The sequence below is a fragment of the Cucurbita maxima genome, unplaced genomic scaffold (genome assembly GCF_002738345.1).
Source record: "Cucurbita maxima cultivar Rimu unplaced genomic scaffold, Cmax_1.0 Cma_Scf00016, whole genome shotgun sequence".
NCBI classification, from domain to species: domain Eukaryota; kingdom Viridiplantae; phylum Streptophyta; class Magnoliopsida; order Cucurbitales; family Cucurbitaceae; genus Cucurbita; species Cucurbita maxima.
Genome location: NW_019272032.1, coordinates 2,131,630 through 2,150,992, shown reverse-complemented (window position 1 = coordinate 2,150,992; position 19,363 = coordinate 2,131,630). Strand labels below are relative to the sequence as shown.

At 35.8% G+C, this 19,363-nt stretch overlaps 3 protein-coding genes across 6 annotated transcripts; 1 reads left to right on the top strand and 2 right to left on the bottom strand.

Moving 5' to 3' along the window:
* Positions 1-1,345: 1,345 nt before the first annotated feature.
* Positions 1,346-6,471, bottom strand: LOC111490765 (E3 ubiquitin ligase BIG BROTHER-like). Of its 4 annotated transcripts, XM_023139365.1 has the most exons (10): positions 6,329-6,470; positions 5,595-5,692; positions 5,373-5,521; positions 4,712-4,940; positions 4,327-4,361; positions 3,895-3,939; positions 3,147-3,274; positions 2,149-2,257; positions 1,772-1,862; positions 1,346-1,563 (listed from the first exon to the last, which is right to left on the bottom strand). In XM_023139365.1, exons 3-9 carry the CDS (start codon positions 5,508-5,510, stop codon positions 1,812-1,814), a joined length of 735 nt encoding a protein of 244 aa, XP_022995133.1. In that variant the 5' UTR covers positions 5,511-5,521; positions 5,595-5,692; positions 6,329-6,470; the 3' UTR covers positions 1,346-1,563; positions 1,772-1,811. The 4 variants fall into 4 exon arrangements, with proteins under 4 accessions (XP_022995133.1, XP_022995135.1, XP_022995132.1 ...); XM_023139367.1 differs by having other exon boundaries at positions 1,346-1,862; positions 5,373-5,540; positions 6,329-6,471; XM_023139364.1 differs by having other exon boundaries at positions 1,346-1,862.
* Positions 6,472-8,720: 2,249 nt separating this feature from the next.
* LOC111490737 lies at positions 8,721-10,859 on the bottom strand. Its single transcript, XM_023139321.1, has one exon. It carries the CDS (start codon positions 10,293-10,295, stop codon positions 8,985-8,987), a length of 1,311 nt encoding a protein of 436 aa, XP_022995089.1. The 5' UTR covers positions 10,296-10,859; the 3' UTR covers positions 8,721-8,984.
* Positions 10,860-11,355: 496 nt separating this feature from the next.
* Positions 11,356-18,825, top strand: LOC111490707 (outer envelope protein 80, chloroplastic). Its single transcript, XM_023139261.1, has 16 exons — positions 11,356-12,368; positions 12,921-13,014; positions 13,121-13,203; positions 13,367-13,464; positions 13,630-13,699; positions 14,177-14,270; positions 14,980-15,061; positions 15,168-15,209; positions 15,441-15,594; positions 15,682-15,810; positions 16,298-16,368; positions 16,480-16,558; positions 16,629-16,744; positions 16,910-17,057; positions 17,907-17,976; positions 18,462-18,825. The coding sequence occupies exons 1-16, from the start codon at positions 11,568-11,570 to the stop codon at positions 18,614-18,616; spliced, it is 2,286 nt and encodes a 761-aa protein (XP_022995029.1). The 5' UTR covers positions 11,356-11,567; the 3' UTR covers positions 18,617-18,825.
* The last annotated feature ends 538 nt before the right edge of the window (positions 18,826-19,363 follow it).

Here is a 19,363-nt window from a genome sequence, read left to right as displayed (position 1 = left end):
TTTTTTTTTTTTTTTTTTTTTTTTTTTTTTTTTTTTTTTTTTTTTTTTTTTTAGTTTTGGGGGATTCATTCAATGGTAGATCTTAGTTTATTAATAGAGCTTAATTTTATGCAATGATAAAATATTTGTTGATATTGGTGAATTTTGATAAAGTTTTAGTTTCTTTTTTTTATTAAATTAATATATGAATTTAGTAACAATGGAACAGAAATATTGGTTTAAATGGAATTCAAATTGATAAATTTGAAAGTTTATGAGTTAGATTTATACTACCTACCAAATTCAGGGGATAAATTGATTTTTTCACTCATTTTTTTATAAGTTGACTAATGGTATAAAGTTAAATTAAATTCTATGGGATAATTTGATACTTCATACCAATTCCTTTATTTATTTATTTATTTTTATAAGTTGACTGATTGTATAAAACCAAATTAAATTCTATTGATGGAATGAAAAAAATTATTGAAAATATTTTATTTAATAACTTACCTGATGTTGAATTTAAAATTAAATAATTTAAATTCGACGGTTTATAGACTTTCAAAAAATTTATTCATAGTTTTAAATTTCAAATTTGTTTTCAAACAAATTTTATCTCCAAAATGAAGACATAATATGCTTGTGATTTATAAAATAGGCATACATGTCAATTATGTTACTATCAATTCAAAATTTTCATTTTAATTAATTGTCATGTCATATTGTCCGGAAAGATTAATGAATTAATTATTTTGAAACAATTTTAAAGATTGAAGGAATCTTCATCTTTTTTAATTTCAAATGAATCAATTCTCTAAGTTTAAAGTAAATTGATTATTTTAAGATAAATTATAAAATTTAGAGAGTTATTGGATAACAAACATAAAAATTTCCTAAGCTAAAAAAAAAAATTAAAAAAAATAAAGTTAGATCAGGCCATTATTATTATTATTATTTTTTTCATGAATTTAAGATGTTGACCCAACAAGAGCTGACCTGAAAATTAGTAACTTGAATTGATTTGAAGGTGATTGGACCTGGTGTTTACTAATTAATTGTGAGGTAGTTACTCAGTCATGCTCTCCTATTTTGCATACTTTTTCCCTATTCTATAATAAAAATTAGCCAAAGAATATTTTGCCATCTCAAATTATATTTCATGGGTATCATATGAGTTCAAATAATAAAATAAAATTGGAGTCAAACTATTAAAATACAACCCATCTCTCAATATTATGATTAATACACTGTTCCTAGACTAAAAGGATTCCTATCTACAGATTCCAAAATTCATGTTCAAGGTTTGCTAAAATAATGATTATATATGAAAAGAATCAATTTGAAATGAGTATGAAAACGTGAATTAAATTCCAAAGTTCTTCTCAAGCTAATAAATAAAAACAAAATTCAATACCCACGTATGAAATAATGATTTTCTGTATAATTACCAGCTACGATACCTCAACTTGCTAATTTAAACAAAACAACAAAAAAGGACTTAGCTTCAACATGGGAGCACGATGAGGCAAATGAATTGGATTGAGTCTTGACCATCTTTTGTCCCTCGGTTATGCCCTCCAACAAATAAGAAATAATTGTAATTGGTGAAGGCAAAACCAAGTCGCCGTGGTTCAACATGAGCCAAATTGAAGGAAAAAAAAAAAAAAAAATTCTTTCCTCTACAATCCTCTGTATTGAAGTCGAGCACTTCGTTTATCGTACGACGATTGTACAAAGTAGAGATGAGAAAGCAAGCGAAATTGGTATCTTCAAAATGAAGGACTCAAACCTTTTGATGGGTTCCATTTCTCATGATGTTGATAGCTTCTTTAACGTTTTGAAATGTCACCATAAACCTCAGTGTAGCAAATGGGGCAAGCCTGGAACAGAAAGATTATGTAACGAATTGGCTAAAATTATTGATTTGTGATTACTCTCTTAGTGGTTCTAAAATTCAATTTTTGAAAACAAAACTGAAAATCAATATTTAAAAACTTGTTTATTTTTTTTTGTTTAACTTTGCTAGTTCAAACGTTTCTTGAATGAAAACTATAGTAAAGAAGTTGTAAGATAACAAGCATAATTCTAAAAGAATAAAAGGGTTATCATACAAAGCCTAAAATTATCCCCAAAAAAGCAAGGATAAAAGATATCAGAACACCTCACCTTGTTGATACTAAGCCACTTGCTCCCGCAACTGGTATGGTATTTGTGTTTGCACGGTAGAGTGATCCTTTGATCTCCATGTTTGTAATTCATTTGGCATATTACACACCTATGTACAAATCAAGACTGATGTAGTCAGATGTATCTTGTTAAAAAATATTTTCAAATGCAAGATACATATTTTGGGTGCGATCGATTATGACTCGAGTTTTTTGGGTGAAAAAGGTTCAAAAGCTTTTTGGGAGTATTCTCTTAGATTTTTTAGCAAGACTTGTACACCCCTTGGATCGAATGATCATTGTATTCTTCGTTATCAAATAAATGGTGCTGGTGTGAATAGCAGACGTAGGCTACTCAGCCAAACCATTCTGAAGAAAGTTCATATGACATAATTATAGATGAACCGTAGCATTAATAATGAGCATGAAAATGTTAGAATTCATAGACATCATTATTAAGCAATATATATAAGGGTATTGGTAAGTATTACTACATATGGAGGCCTTCTTCTTCATGGGTGCATATCACCATAGATCTATGTAACAGCCCACAGCTTCCTAGGACAATGGTACATGCAATCTTAATTTTTATAACGTCCTTAACGGGCATAAATATCAAACATCTTACAGTAAACTCAATTGACTCAGTAAGATCACATGTAATTACCAATTTCAGACATCTTTTAATTTAGTTAGCTAATGGCTAAATAGGACATCTGTCAGGTTAGCAAATAGCTAATTGCTCATTCAACATAAATCCAAAAGAACATGGAGAAACGCTTTACTAAGGCAGTACGATAATATTTTTTAGGTAATAAAAACAGTGAACTTTGTAGCATGCCCAAGGATAATAGTTAACCTAAACATTTAAAAGTGAATTGCAAGCATTGCAGAATTCAGATTCATCTTGGTAGATGGAACAATCCTCAAAATCAAAAGAAAAATAAGAAAAGTTTGAAAATTCATATGGGATAAGATAATCAATCAATCTAGTGTTACCTTTCAGTGCGTGATTTCTTCCTTGAGAAAAACCAACACTTAAACTTTGATACTGGAAGCAATGCAATCAGTTCTTGCGAAAGACCTCTACTCTGACTTCCTACAGTCTCGCCTAAATCTACTAATTCCTGAAAGTAAGTTGCTTTAAACTGTCACTTTATTGAAGAGATCTACATAATTCAGGAGGCATACACTTGACTTCACAGATTACAGTTATCCAGACAGATTTTGCGTTTATTCAGCATACCCCCTTGATGATTTCAAAATGTATAAATTGGATCTTACAGCTGGTTCCTTGCGCTCCAATCTAAAAAACTTTAAATTCTTAAAAAGCAGCGTTAACAGGCAAATCCCTCCAAAGCAGCAAGCTTCTCTTTCTAAAACACAAGGCCCTCCAAGGAAGCAAGTTCAAGGATAAAAAAACACTAGAAGCGTATCGGCGGCCACCGTGCAGAATAAACAACTAAATCTATCTGAGTTACCATTTCTTGCGTTTCTACCTTAGGAAGAAAGCATCTAAAACCAAGCCTATTCATATATAATAAATGGGCTACTAGTTTTTCCATTTTCTTGTACATCAGCAAGGAATTCTTAGCAACCAATAGTAAGTTAATAACAGTTCAATTAGCAATATTTATATAATAAATAGGCAGTGAAGAACACTTAAACATGCAAATTTACAGGAGAAGAATATTTGAGTGGGGATAAGCAAAAATAACAAGGAAAGAAAACTATCTGCCGCACTAACCTCATAGGTCATGTTATCAGGATCAATAATATCTTGCCAAATAGTCTGCATATTTCAAAGTGGAACTGATTAGGGAATGCATTTATTTAGAAGTCAGTTCCAGGTCTATAAGGCCTTGAATAAAAAGCTGGAACCAAAAGTAGTAAGGAAATCTGAACCACCAACTAGATTGTAGGCATTGGGTTAGAAATGAATTTCTACTCTATTCTCTACCTCGACTTTCTTTCAGTAATTTCAGATGAGCCAATCTTACGTCTTAGAAGAATAATTTTATTTTATGCAACAGCACAAGCATGTGCGTGATTGCAATCATGCATACCCACAAAATACAAGGACACAAGCCAAAAGTGAGATAATTCATTAACAACCTTACAATAAAACTAAATCTGTAAACTTAATGGCATAAAACTTCATGAATCAAAAGCTGCAGACCTGATACTCGTGATAATTTGAATGCCTCCGAGGGCCTGAAAAAGCAACGGAAGATACTTGAATTGGGAACTATTAATTAAAATTCCATAATATTTTAATTGCATCTTAAAGAGGTCTAGAGGCAAACAACCATGAATGTTAAGAAAAAAAAAAGACAAAAAATAGCTTTTTTAAAAAAAAAAAATTTTATTAACTCACAAACAGAGAAAAAATAATAGACAAAAAATCAAAATAGAGTCATTAACCACAATCTTTGCAGCATGTAATTTTATAGAACATTTACATTCAATATCTGAATTGATGATCAATTATTTTAACTAGGGAAACTTCAAATTAACAAACAAATATGCTAGAGAATTGAAACAAATTAGATCTCAATTCTTACATTCCATGCTATTGCTGGCCATATCAGGATTCACATTTTCTTCCCGTACTCTATTTCCTAAACTCTGTTCATCCGGGACTGTCGAGAATTCCTGCTGCATCCTATGTTCATCAATAACGGATTCATGACCTTGTACCTCAAATGATTGAGTATCAAAGCATGAAGCACTCCAAGAATCAGCATGCTCAAACTTGTAATAACTTGAATTAGTTGCTGGACAAACAGTCTCCTGAATGAAAGAATGAAAATATTATAATCGCATGTTAAGGAATTCATTGCATACATTTGGAATTAAAAAAATTAGACATATTGACTATTTAATCTTGGAATGAATGTCTAATCAAGCATGCATCAGGAAGTTAAAGCAAGATGCATCAGTAATTAGAAGATGAAATGTGGATTGATTTCCTTTTCTTCTTGGTTGGTCAATTGTCAACAAATATTAAGAGGAGGGAAGCAATTTGAAAGAGATAAAGAGATTATCCAAAAAGACATCAACAATGCAAAGAAACAGTGGATTGGGCACGATCGCATCATGGCTATTTTCGATATAGTGCTACAGAATGGCAGGCACAGAGAAAACAGCATCTAAATGAGTTCAATCAATCTAGTTCACAGACGAGATCCAATGAAGCCATCCAAAATCAAAGAGATTTAGTACCTCAGAATGTGAGGGAGCAGAAAAAATGAAATTCACATGATCATATGTGAGACCTTCAAAGTACTCCATAAAAGAAGCCGTGCTGTAAGGATAACCATTATTCATGCAATGAACCTCGATGTTTGAGTTCCAGCTCATTTTAGATAACTCTGTTTCAACAGGAATATTCTTCAGGCAAAAGTAATATTGCATCAAAGGGAAAAGATATCGGCAGTAACAAACCTAATCTTCCTGAAAGTTTTGCAAACCCATTCTTGACAAAACTTCATGCAATAAATTTAAGCCTAATCCCCAGTAAAGTACCTGTCCTTGAGCCACACCTGCAAATAAGAAAAATTAGAAATAAAATGAAGACAACGAGAAAAAGAAAGCAATTGCAATTGTAATTCTAGATCACAAGCGAAATAAAGTACTGCATGCACTTCACCATTTGGTTAAGCTGTTTGAAAGCTCCAGGAGATATATTTTATTTTCATTTGCGGGTGCCAATCTATGAGAAACTATTTCTAAAGCTGATCCGAAACACAAAAAGAGTCATATCTACAAGAATCATATTGTCATCTAAAATCGACATTTGATAGATGGCCCCATTTGGTCAAGCTATCAGAAAGCTCCAGGAGAAAGAGAAAATCTAATGTGCTACAAGTCCTCGACCTCGAGTAGAGATACGCAGAAATTAAACAGTTGGTTTCTATTCGAGATTTAATCCATAAATTTAATCTCCGGCAATAAACAGTACAAAAAAAAAAAAAGGACTATTCCATTGTAGTAAGTAGTGTTCTGATTCAAACCTCTGTCCTCTCATTTCTCACTCGCAAGGCGGAGATTACACAGTTTCAGCGAGGAGGAGTGAGAGCAGATCAGTAATCAAACACAATTAAGAAAAGAGATGAAAGAAACCGATATAGAATGCATTGCAAGTGTCAGAGAACAATGAAGGAAAGAAAGAAACCAACAATGGCGGGTTCTGCGCAGCGGTTGAGCAGTTCTACTTTCCTCTTGGTGCCTCTGATTTCTGTGCAGAATGTGGGAGGGAAAATGGAAAGCGATGAGAAATAAGATGGGCTGCCTATAACTGAAAACGCTCTCTCTCTAACACGCTGTCTGTCTTTGGAACCTTTAACCAAGGCATGTGCAATGACGTGGCTCAAAAGCCAACCTTCGAGTTGGTGCCTTTTTGATCAACTGCATTTGCACTTCACCCCCACTAATGTATCTTTTACAATAATTACGCGCGCCCTAACTTCATAGATAAGACATTAATTATTTTATAATTTTTCATTTTTATAATTTAAAAGTCGATAACTCAACTATTATATAATTATTATAATAAAAAAAATCGATCATAAAAATCCGTATAAAAATTCTTATTAAAAACATAAAAATCCGAACATAATTAGTCAATAAAGCATCTGTTCCATCTCAAAGATGGATTGTTTGATCATCTACCCTACAAGGCTACCATTGTTGATCTATAGATATAGATCTTGAAGCAATTATTTCTATTTATTTATTTATTTATTTATTTTTGTCTGAATACTAATTTTTAAAATCATAGTTAGATCCCAAAAATTGAAAGGAAATAGTCTTCAATAATACTGAAAATCATTGAACAATACTCAGAAGGAAATTAAAATTGACAAGGAATTTGGTCGTTTTAACCACCAAAACCACTCTACCAAGTCTGAAAAGAGAGTAGGTGTGGAGGCTGACAATGTCTTGAATCTTTGCGGCTGCTTACCAAAGTTTGCATCTTTTGTTTAGAAATCAACAGAGAAATGAAATGGGTGGCTTTAAATTCACCTCAAAGTTAAAGAAAATTCTATATTAAGTTCAACTTAACAGCGTGTTTCTCAGTACGGAATGTAATGGAGGTCAAAAGATTACACTTGAAAACTCATTATTTGGGAACTTTTTTAGATGATCATCTCAGTAAAACCGCAGCTGACACTGTCAGAAAAGAGAGTTCATCCATTGCCATGATTTTGTCGTTCAATCATTTTCTGAAGGGCGCCCCCTCCCGCTGATAGCTATTAAAGTCTGCGATCTGTCAAAGAAATGGCCAAAAGTGAGAAAATATGAGTGGGAGAGAAGAATGAGCAGAGCAGAGCATGGAGCTAAGATACATGGCGTGCAAGGAAAGAAACAATTAATCATATTCTCCATTCTTGTGGTCTGTCTGCAAAAGTTACAACAATGAACACCATGTTCAGCCTATTATTGCCTACCCAACTCTCTGCAGAATATAGAACATGTTTCGTAATAATAGTTTTACTTTTAATTCAAGATTCAATGTCTGCCGATGATGTAGTGTAGAATGTAATAAGAAGAAATGTATGATGTTCTTCGTTCCATCCTTTTCATTTTCTTATTCTCATGCTCAATGTTATGTCTTCAAATCTGATCTTCATTCAGGATCAAACAAAGAAGGGTACTAAATTGTATTCTCAAGCTCAATGTTATGTCTCAGTACAAAATTGTAATCGTCCTATACAGAAGGTCGTTCAGGTGTACAGCCCTGAGTATTCTAAATATGTGGTGAACTAATATCAAACCAATAAATGATCAAACGAATTGGTCCATCAAAACTTGGTGAATATATGCATAGAACACAAGAATTCAAAAGAACGAGGAAGTCACATATGGAGTTGGGCGTTCAATTCCATAAAAGTTAGAGGCTGAACATTCATGAGAATGGTTCGATGAGTTACAATCAAGGTATGAAAAGAAAAAGAACACTGCACAAAAGGAAGAAACAAAAAAGACAGATTAGGACTAACATGTCCTTCGGTAGAATGCAGGCGAGTCGAAATTCTAAAGATTTTGGCAAAGATGCGAAGAACGATGATGGCAAAGATGCGAAGAACGGGGGAGGAAAAGAGAAGAAAAAGAAAAAGAATAACCAGCACACGTGTAGGCAGCCCCATATAATCCAAGGAAGATTTAATTCATCTCTAAACCTTGATGAATTGAGTTTATACAGTTTTGCAGCACGCACAGGAAAAGGGGCATAATGTTCTCGAGCATTTTCTTTATCAAGTGAAGGATTATAGGGGATCATCAAGGTAGAGGAGCAAGGAACGTTCACTTTCTCCAATTTTAAAAGCAAAAAACATGGAGAGCCAAAATGCAGAAAATCGACAAAACAACAAATTTGTACTAAAACTTATCATTGATTACCTCCAAAACTGAGAATCTGAGATGATCCACGAATGGAGTAAGAGCTTCAACATTGTTCGTCTGAACAAGTAGTTCAACCAGATTGGCATGTTAACATAAATCCATAGAATCCCACAAATTCTAAGTCTATATCCTTCAGAAAGAGATGGGTGTACTTCAAGAAGGAAAAAAACAGAAACGATTGGAAACTGAACCAATTAACATTAATCATTGAACTTTACAGCAGAAAGTTCCAAGGACCAAAAATAAGAAAAGGCCCATCCTAAAATGAAATATAAGTATAAACATGCTTACAAGGTTAGCATGATAACAAGCATTTGGCTTAAAAGGATTTGTTCGCATCATAAAAATCCCGTGCAACACAACTCTGAAACATGGATGGCTTTTTCAGTTTTTCGTGTGCTTTCAATGGATACCCAAATCAATTTGATCTCACCCTTGAATTCTATCAATGCCAAGGGTTGGCCCAAAGGATGAATCAGACCTTTTAAATTCCAGTTCCATTTCCTTCTGCTTCAGTTGCAGTACTCTCCGCTCATTATCTATTTTCATCCTCTCATTTTCAAGCCTCATTCTCTCCAAATCCCTACTCTTCTTACTGCAATATCTTAACCATTTGAAACGTTGTTTCTCAAGTTCAAAAGATTGAGCCTGGAAACTTACACATTGCTCCTGAAGTTGTAGCATCTGTTTTTTAATCCAATCTCTGCGCTCCCATTGTGGCTTTGTTGGATCCGAAAGAAAAACATCAATTTGACCTTCAAGTTCATTTTGTGCAGAAGTATTTGACCAAAGAGGACCATCATCTGCACTCGCTTTATCCCTGCCACGAGATTGAGCCGGCCATAATCTATTTTCTTCGGGATAGTGATCATCCTCATTATCTGATTCATCACTGTCACTATCACTGTCATCAGCCTCTTCTGACTCATTATTTCCTTCCGAGAAATTAACAACAGGCAAAATCTTACCTTGGAAATCAACATCCTGGCAACCAGGAATTGTTTGTCCATTATGGTAAGCACACATTTCCTTATAAAATAAGTGTTTTGAGCTTAATATTTTTCTTACATCATCCTTGACTTTGCTTGAGAGGTGAGGCATTGAATCCATGAGTGCAGGGTTCTCCACAACTCTACAACTGGTTCCCCTGCCAAGAATATCGTTCAATCTCTTGTATCTTTTGTTTAAGTCATTAAATTTGTCCTCACACTGCTGGGGAGAAACATGACACCCCTTACTTATCATAATCTTCGACACCATTTTCCATTTTCCCTTCTTTTGTAGAATACCAGATTTTCTCTTCGAGCCCATTCCAGCCTCACCGTCATCACCCACACAAGCAACCACTGCTATGAGAAGCCTCACAATGTCATCTGTCCACTTCATTCTCTGCCAAGGAGAGCCCTTTTTGCCCTTCAAAAATTCAGTGCACTCGCCATCCTCAGTAAAACTAGGCTCATCTTCTTCACTCGTGTTACTGTTGTTTGTGACGCCACCAGAGGCAATAGCTTTCCCTTTAGTGAAAGTCATCGATAAATCTTTGTGTCCCATTCTTTTTGTGTCCATAATCCCAACGGACTGGTGATCACCTTCCAAAGTATTCATCATCTTCAAGTGATGTCTGTGTGTCAATGAGGTATTGATCAACTGGGTCTGTTGATGCCTTCGAATTGGAGACTCCAGATCTAATAACCCCCCATTTCCAGACAGAAATCCGCCTCCCAGACCAGAGCTATCCATTTTCGAGCCTCTAAAGCGTAGAAACCCTCAATTTTGTTGTAGCAGATAAAGGAAAACTGAGATTCGACTCGCAGGTACGAATAGGAACGCTACTACATTAAGCTTGATCAAATCCAAATCGTTCTCAGTAAGTTACAAATTGAGCAACAAAGACTACCACTGATCCAGTATAAACGAAAAGCCAATTTCCATGTTCTTTCATTGTACTCCACTTTCTTAATCCACAAATAAAGTGCATCGCGAGAATCTCGGAAAATCCCATGGCGGATTACACTAAACTAAACCAAATAAAAAAACCTAGAAAGACAGCCTTTGCGTCGGATATATGAAAAAGATCCCTACAACCAGGTCAACTATTCGGAATTGCTGGAAGAAACAAAATTTGCAGCTTGAACCAAGGTAGTGAAACAAAAGAATTGAAGAAAATCAACTCCTCCACGACCTACCTCTCGATGACCTAAACGAAGAATGCTCCAGGAGAAAAATTCGCTTTTGTTCTTTAGATTCAAACGTGAGAACGACGAAGACGTATGCCAGGAAGGTAAACTCCGGGCCACGCGACTTACGGAACGCCTTTTTCTGGCCTTTAATGAAGCCTTTTCCATTTTAAATATTTCATTATTTACAACAACTAACGGAGAGATTCTTTGAAAATGGATTTTTTAATTTTCAAAATATTTGTATCGTTCCAATTAATTTTTTTAAAAAAATTAAAGACATTTAAATATTTTTTAAGTTTAAAATTTTAATAGATATATAATTAAGAATAAAAAAATTTCTTCTATTTTCTTTTTTTTTTTTTTTTTACTATTTTAATATTCAATGTTTTTATTAAATATTTTAAAAGCTTAGGCCTCTAAAATTTAATTTAATTATTTTTTTCCTTATATTTTCTCCTTTTTCAAAGTTCAAACTCCAACTGGGCTATTGATCTAAAAGGCTTCCTTCAAGGCCCATTGGGGCATTTACAAATCGTGGCCCAAACATATTGTCGGGTACAAGTCGGGTAAACGGTTCGTTTCGTGAACCGACTCGAATTCAAAAACCGCAAAATCGTTTCGGACCAGCCAGGGCACTCACCAGTTCCAGTTCGATCATCCCGCGGGTTTTCTGTTGGGGTTTATGCCGCTCCTTCCCTTTTGTTCCAAAACCCTATATTCAATTCCTCAAATTCAAGTGATTGCTTCTCAAGTCTAGGCGAGGCAAGGATTAGGAGCTTCCATTTTGCAGAATTCGAACCTCATTTCTCGTTCATCCGATCAGTCCACCAAGATGCCACCGAACGATGACATTGTCTTTACTTCGCGCGCTACGCTTAGAGTTCCACACCTTCCTCCGCCTAACTCACATTCTTCTTTCAGCTTCTGTTTCAGAAATATGGCTTCGCAGTTCGATCAATCCTGTCACTCAATTTTTCAGTTCATTGATTCGGTTAAGAGAGGGTCGAAATTGACTAATTTCAACCACAGTATTCCCCATTTCTGGCCACCATCGCTTCCCTTTTGGGGTTCAAAGAAGATAACTCAGCGAGGAAATTCGGTTAGTCGATGGGCAAGCGGGAGTTGTGGGGCAATGTTTGTTGATAAATCTAGTTTAATTTGTTCGGCGTCATTGTCGCTAATTCAATCTGACGGATCGAATAAGGCTGAGTCTGGAACTCGTGCGGAGCATTCAGGCAGGCAACGGGGGATGGATGACAAAAGTACGGGGTTGGTTGGAAAATCATCTCTTCTTTGTTCAGCTTCATTGGCTTTGGCTCGGTCTGACGAGGGGAGTCAGCCTAGTGGTTCGGAGAGTAAGGAATCGCCTCAAAAGGGGTATTCAGCTGGTCGGCCGGATGAGGAGAGAGTGTTAATCAGTGAGGTTCTCGTGAGAAATAAGGACGGTGAGGAGCTAGAGAGGAAGGACCTCGAGATGGAGGTTTTGACCGCCTTGAAGGCGAGCAGACCCAACTCTGCGCTCACTGTGCGCGAGGTTCAAGAAGATGTGCACAGGATTATCAATAGTGGGTATTTCTACTCGTGCATACCCGTTGCAGTTGATACCAGAGATGGAATAAGATTAATATTTCAGGTATAAATGTCGTTCAGCTTGAACTTGTTTTGCTTTTTATCACAATAGAATTTGAGGAAGGATCATGAATGAGTGGAATATGACGATAATTCTCCTTGGCTTATTTTTTCCATTGGGAAGGATTTTATGTGTGAGAGACTAAGACTATTAGTCTTAATACTGGTGGAAGACGTGGAATGATTTGTGTTAAGTGAAAGGCGAGCTGGGATGAAATTTGAAACAACTTATAAGTTTTAATGTAAGATGATATGTAATCGGTTGAACTTTGAGTTTATCATGTTTATTTTATAGTCTTCTTATCAAAAAAACGAATTTTATTTTATATGTTTGATCTTATCTACAACTCACTTGGGAGTTGTGAAAACAAATTATGCACATGTAAGTTTGAAAAAATAAGAAATGTCTAGGAACCCTCTTTTGAAGCTACAGCAGAGTGGGAGGACACTTAAGTGATCAGTGAACTTTCCACTTTGGAAATTCATTGTTATGAACTAGTTCCTTCTTACATTTTTAAAGAGAGTATTTATTAATGTTATTTTGTAATGGCACAAGGTAGAACCAAATCAAGAGTTTCAGGGGCTGGTATGTGAAGGTGCTAATGTCCTTCCTGCAAAGTTTCTGGAGGAAGCTTTTCGTGATGGCTATGGTAGGATTTCTTACATTATTATTGTAGATTATAACAATCTATGAACCGATGTAAAATGTGCTCATAGAAGACCACTATTTTGGATCTTTGGTGTCAAGCTGTGCAGGAAAAGTTGTCAATCTCAGGCATTTAGATGAAGTAATATCATCCATCAATAGCTGGTATGGTGAACGAGGCCTTTTTGGCAGGGTTAGTTCTTTATCTATATTCTTTTACAATTTCATGTGTTAGTTTAAGTTGAAAGTTAGTTTGTTTATGCCTTGAAGGGATTTTACACATTGCAGGCTTTAGGCGTGATTGTTTCATGATCATTATTGTTCACATATGTTGCTGCTCTGACTATATAATACAGGTATCAGCTGTAGATATTCTATCTGGAGGCATTCTTAGTTTGCAAGTTTCTGAAGCTGAAGTAAATAACATTTCCATCCGATTTCTTGACAAAAAGACGTAAGAATTTGTCTTTTGCATAATCAAAATTGGCATGCTAATAACCACGATACGTTAATGCACACAGCAGCAGCACAACCTCACATTTACATGCTAATGTGACATGGTCTTTATATCTTTTCAAAGTTTGTATTTCGTAGTTTTTTGACTGGTCATTATATTCAGTGGGGAGCCGATTTTAGGAAACACAAGACCTGACACAATACTCCGGCAACTTACTACCAAGAAAGGACAGGTATTTGGTGCATGTGTGATGTGTCTAACTGTTAGTTATAGAATATGATCAATTTCTTCACCTCTTTGATTGGTGTAAACCATTACATGAGAGTCGTTGCTAGAAAGTAGTCAGGTTTTTTCTTATATAAAAAACAAAACTTAGTCAGGTTTTTGTGGGGGAAGATTGAGGGTTCTCCTAGATTAGCGTTTTGGTTAGCATGGTGGGTCTCTTATCTGCCTTCTGTGTTCTTTTTTTTTGGTATTTATAAAGACTCTTGTTTTTTACACACAAAGAAAATGGTGAAACGTGCGTCTGTGTATGCATGTTCTCTTTATAGCTTTCAGATGTATACTTTATATTAGCATAATGGTGTTTACATTAATGGATGATGCACTTGAGCTTGAATGTGATGGTTTCTCAATAATATGTAATCTTCTGTTCAATTTTTTTTAATGTGGATACACTCTGATTGAAGCTTGTAGTTATTTATCTCAGGTCTACAGTATGCTTCAAGGTAAAAGAGATGCAGAGACTGTCTTAACCATGGGGATCATGGAAGATGTCAGCATTATTCCCCAACCTGCTGCTGGTGACTAAAATCTTTTTCTCCTTTTACATGAACATTTGACTTGTATTGTTTGTTTATTTCATAACTAAGGCTTTGGCGTTCCTGGCTGGTTGCCAACTTGTTCTTGGTTTGGATTATTTTGGTCCAACTTAAATTTCTGATTTCATGGAAAGTCTTGTGCATATGATCCAGTGTCATAGGATGAAATTAATGTTGACGTTGTTTGTTCTTGTGGAAATTTCATTTTTATATTGAACTTGGATATATAGTTGGGGCTAGGGAGTTTGAGGTGGCATCAGGTTTGAAGGTAAATACGGAGAAAATAGTTACTTGTGGAATTAATATCAACATAGAGGAAGTGGGTACCCTGGGTACCAGTTTGGGTTATTCATCAAGTTGTTTAAACATTTTGTATTTGGGCATGCTGTTGGAGGCAATCCAAATGGGGTGGAATTAGAAAAAAGTGACAAAAAATTGTTGAGGAAATTGGAGAATGGGAGAACTAAAATCTTCCAAACTAAAAGAGAGGATGCTTAACATTGGCCCGTTGGAGATAGAGAAAATCCAAGGATGTGGAGTCCAATAGTTGTCTCCATAACTCAGAAAACATTGAAATGTCAGATTCAAAGTTATTGTCATTGTAATCTATTTTTTTATTGTGCGGAGCTGTATGTATTTTCATATTATATACCTAGCTCTCATAATCTTTCCTATATTTGGAATTGTTTAGATGCCGGAAAGGTTGACTTGCTGATGAACGTTGTTGAGCGTCCAAGTGGAGGTTTCTCTGCTGGTGGTGGTCTATCATGCGGGTAAGAATCATCTTTCATCTTTGCTGATGTTTCCTCTCAGTTGACTATATTCGTTGTTTTCTGTTATCTTTATTAAATGTTGACTTTTGCACGTTTCTAAATATAGGACGACTGGTGGTGCTGGCCCTTTAGCAGCCCTTATTGGAAGGTAAGTTCAAAGCTATATATCCTGTTTCGGAATCCCCAAAATAATACATGCATATAATCTCTCTTCTCGAGAGAAATAGTCTGCATGTTTCTCTTTCCTTCATGTACCACTGTTTTATCTCTTTATTTATTAGATTATCTGCAACTACTCAATTTTATTGTGTTGCAGTAGGTTCCACAGACATGAAGTGCTGAGCTTTTTAGCTTAGTAACAATATTGTTCTTGTTGCAGCTTTGCATATTCCCACAGAAACCTTTTTGGGCGGAATCAGAAGCTCCATGTCTCCTTGGAGAGGGGTCAAGTTGATTTCACTTTTCGCATAAACTACACAGACCCGTGGATTGAAGGAGATGATAAGAGGACATCACGAACGATAATGGTTCAGGTAATCTTGGATATGGAGTGTATTTCAATTTATGATATTTTTCAGTGGAGAGAACCTGATAAAAAATTATTTGATTCTTCTCTTCAGAACTCAAGGACTCCAGGTACACTTGTCCATGGTGGTAGCAACCTGACCATTGGTCGGGTTACAGCTGGTTTGGAATTCAACCGTCCAATCAGGCCGAAGTGGAGTGGAACGGGAGGACTTTATTTCCAGGTACTTTAGGAACTGGCTACATGCTTATGTACATTTTGCATACTTGAGCTTAGCTGCTTTTAGAACAGAGATGCAGGGAAGTGCCCACCTCCCCCTCCCTTACAGCCCAATTATAGTTGCTGCATAAATCTTCCTGCTTTTTTTATCAACTACTTACCCACACTGCTTTTCACAGCAAACTTCAGCTCTCCCTCCCACCTCTCACCATGTTTTTTTTTTTTTTGCGAAGAAGGAAGATTCTTATGCCTGAAGCATGTGAATTGAACTGAAAAAAGTTTATGGTGAATTCCAGGTTGTTCATGATATGGATGAACATTAGTGAACTTCCTGATTGTGATTTTATAACATTGTATCAACAAATAAAGCAAAATTACTAGTTGGCTTACTATGCACATTACCCCAGGATAATCTTAGTTTCTGCATTAAGTGTGCCACTCTTCTGCAGTTCTTTTCCATGATATTTCTGGTTTTTCATTTTGATATTCAGCGTGCTGGTGCTCGAGATGAACAAGGAAATCCTATCATTATGGATACCATCAAATGTCCTCTCACTGCAAGGTCTGTTCCTTTGCAATCTGCAATTAGGCATCGTCTTTTAAGAATTTGATGCTAGGTGCAATTTGATTGTGTTGAAAATTATCTCTTAATCTATACCTTATTATTTGTTAGTGGCAATGCTGACGACAATATGTTACTGGCTAAACTTGAGAGTGTTTACACTGGTTCTGGGGACCATGGGTCTTCAATGGTTAGTTTTCATCATCTCAACTTCAATATTCTCCAGCTACGAGGATCCCTCATATCTTTATTCCATGCAGTTTGTTCTCAGCATGGAACAGGGGCTTCCCTTTTTGCCTGAATGGCTATGTTTTAATAGAGTGAATGCTCGTGCCAGAACTGGCGTGGAAGTTGGTCCCTCTCAGTTCCTTTTGAGGTATGGTGTGTTTGCATAGTTGTAAAATGCAAGGATAGTTATAAGTTGAAAGGTCGTATGGGAGGATGTCTTTGAACAGTCTTTGATGCCTTTTTTTCATTTTGGGTTGAAATGAATCGTGGGATTGATTTTACTTGGCTGATGTTTTTGGGTCCTCGTTTCTAGTTTATCTGGAGGTCATGTAGTTGGCAAATTCTGCCCACACGAAGCATTTGCCATTGGGGGGACAAACAGTGTAAGAGGATATGAAGAAGGTGCTGTAGGCTCTGGTCGATCTTATGCTGTTGGATGTGGAGAGATCTCTTTCCCCTTGGTATGGAAGAGAAATTTTACTCGGTTGCACTGTGTTTTATGCTTCATGTTTGTTTGACCTCTTCGTTGTGTTCATTAAGGATTCGTTTGATGCTAGATCTGATACATGACAGTTGCATTGTTTTGTGTAGGATTTTGGCATGTGTTATGAAGCTCGTTGAGCAACTTAAATTACATAATGCTAAAACTGAATGGTGACTACAAATCATGGAAACTTTTAATCTAGTTCAGCCTCATGCTTTTTCAAAAGAGAGAAATTGGATGGATTTTAATTAGCAATTTACACGAACAAATTAGTATTTGAGTGGGGAGACTTGCAGTGGATGATTGACTTAAAAGTCCAAGCTGGGGTTAATTATAATTTCCTTTTTCAACTTGACCTTGCGATCAAATTTATGCCTTCAGAAGTCTAGAAAACACTGCCGCTTGTAAGAAAGTCGGAATATGGAGTCATGGTTTAGAAGAACTATAAATGATTGGGCAGAAAATGCAACCAGTCCTGCTATAGCCCTCCTAGATTGGTCTAGTAGTTGAGATTCCCTTAAGTTCATGGGTTCAGTATTGAATTTTTTAGTTCTCATAGCATCAAGAAGTCATTCTTTACCAAACATTGGATTGAAGAGGCATAAAGTCATTGACGTGAGAATGGTTGAAAAGTTAAACGAGCTAGAAAGAAAGATTGAAAGTTAAGTCTATTTCTTGGTATTCCTGCTGATCAAATACTTGGAATTTTCTTGCAATCTCTTGTCCTGAATTATGTTTATGATTTTATGTCTTTTGTATACCTTGTGGTGACTGGATAATTTTTTTGATCCTTTTATTTACCCTCGTTTCTTTTTCTTATTTGTAGTTTGCCCCAGTAGAAGGAGTTCTTTTTGCTGACTATGGAACTGATCTTGGATCGGGCTCGACGGTTCCAGGTTAGTCTGCCCTGTGTTGGACCTTTCCTGTACTCTATTTATTCTCTCTTGGTAAAAAAATAACTAGTATGTGGTATCACTGAAAGTGATTACCTTGACAAGAATTCGTGTACAGCACCAAATATGCATACGGGTATTCATATTGTCTTCCTAGAAAAGAAAACTATCAATGTTATTGTGGCTACTCTTGTATCAAGTTAAAAGTGAGTTGTACGTGTTCTTAACATCTTTTCCGGTCGATGATATCTATGGTTTCAAACCAAGTGTAATATGATGCTCTGGGGCAATACCATCATTCACATTGGATTGAATATTTAGCATTCCAAACTCATGTTCTCGATGTGCAGGCTTAGTAGTTAAACTGGTGTTGTTGAACCAATGTATGTTGTTTCATTTCATTGATGCTGTCCACGGCTTATTCTCTTGACGACAGTAGAATGTCTCTGCCGTAGTTTGAGTTAACAGCTTATGTTTTTCTTGATCAGGTGATCCTGCTGGGGCTAGGATGAAACCTGGAAGTGGATATGGGTATGGGTTTGGCATTCGACTAGACTCCCCTTTGGGGCCTCTTCGTCTAGAATATGCATTCAACGACAAAGGTGCAAAAAGGTTCCATTTTGGCGTTGGCCACCGGAATTAATTCCCTCTTTTCCTACTCCTCTTAGGTGTAGGATTGTTTTTTGTAATGTTTTTTTTTGGGGGGTGGGGGGTGGAGGTGGGGTTTGGATTTTGTTAGCAACTTTAATCGATTCATTTATGCACATTCTTCCCGGAAGTAAAATCTGTTTCATTATCCTCTTCATGTTACTTCGGCTACGATTAGTTTAGTTTCTAGCTCGATTCTTTGTTCATTTATCTTCTACTTTAATACCATTTTAATTTACATTAATTTCAACAGTTCTTTGGACGGTTGGTGGATTCAACCTCTATAAAATACATCCCCCCCCCCCCCAAAAAAAAAAAAAAATTAATAAACTAAAAGGATTTATATGTCCGATTCAATGCAGAACGATACATTTTCTTGTGGAGAATAGGAAATAACTTTTCTCGATTTCATTGATCTAGGTAGATTAGGAATGTTTCTCTTTTAGATCTTGTCTCCGTCCTTTAAGCCTTTATCTTTTGTTTCATATACTATTATTTTCTTTTCTGATTTCTACATATTTAATAAAACAGTTTGCATGTTTACTGAAACAGTAGTATAGTATTTCTTTATCAATATGTTCGTTTAAACCACATGTGTGTTGAAATTTTCTGTTCATGCATTTTTTTTTTTTTTTTTATAAAAACCCTAAAGTAAACAGGGAGCAGGCTTTTTGAGGAACTGGTTTCTTGTTGTGTAGTGGGATATTTATATTCATGGCCACCCTCTTGACTCTTGTAATGG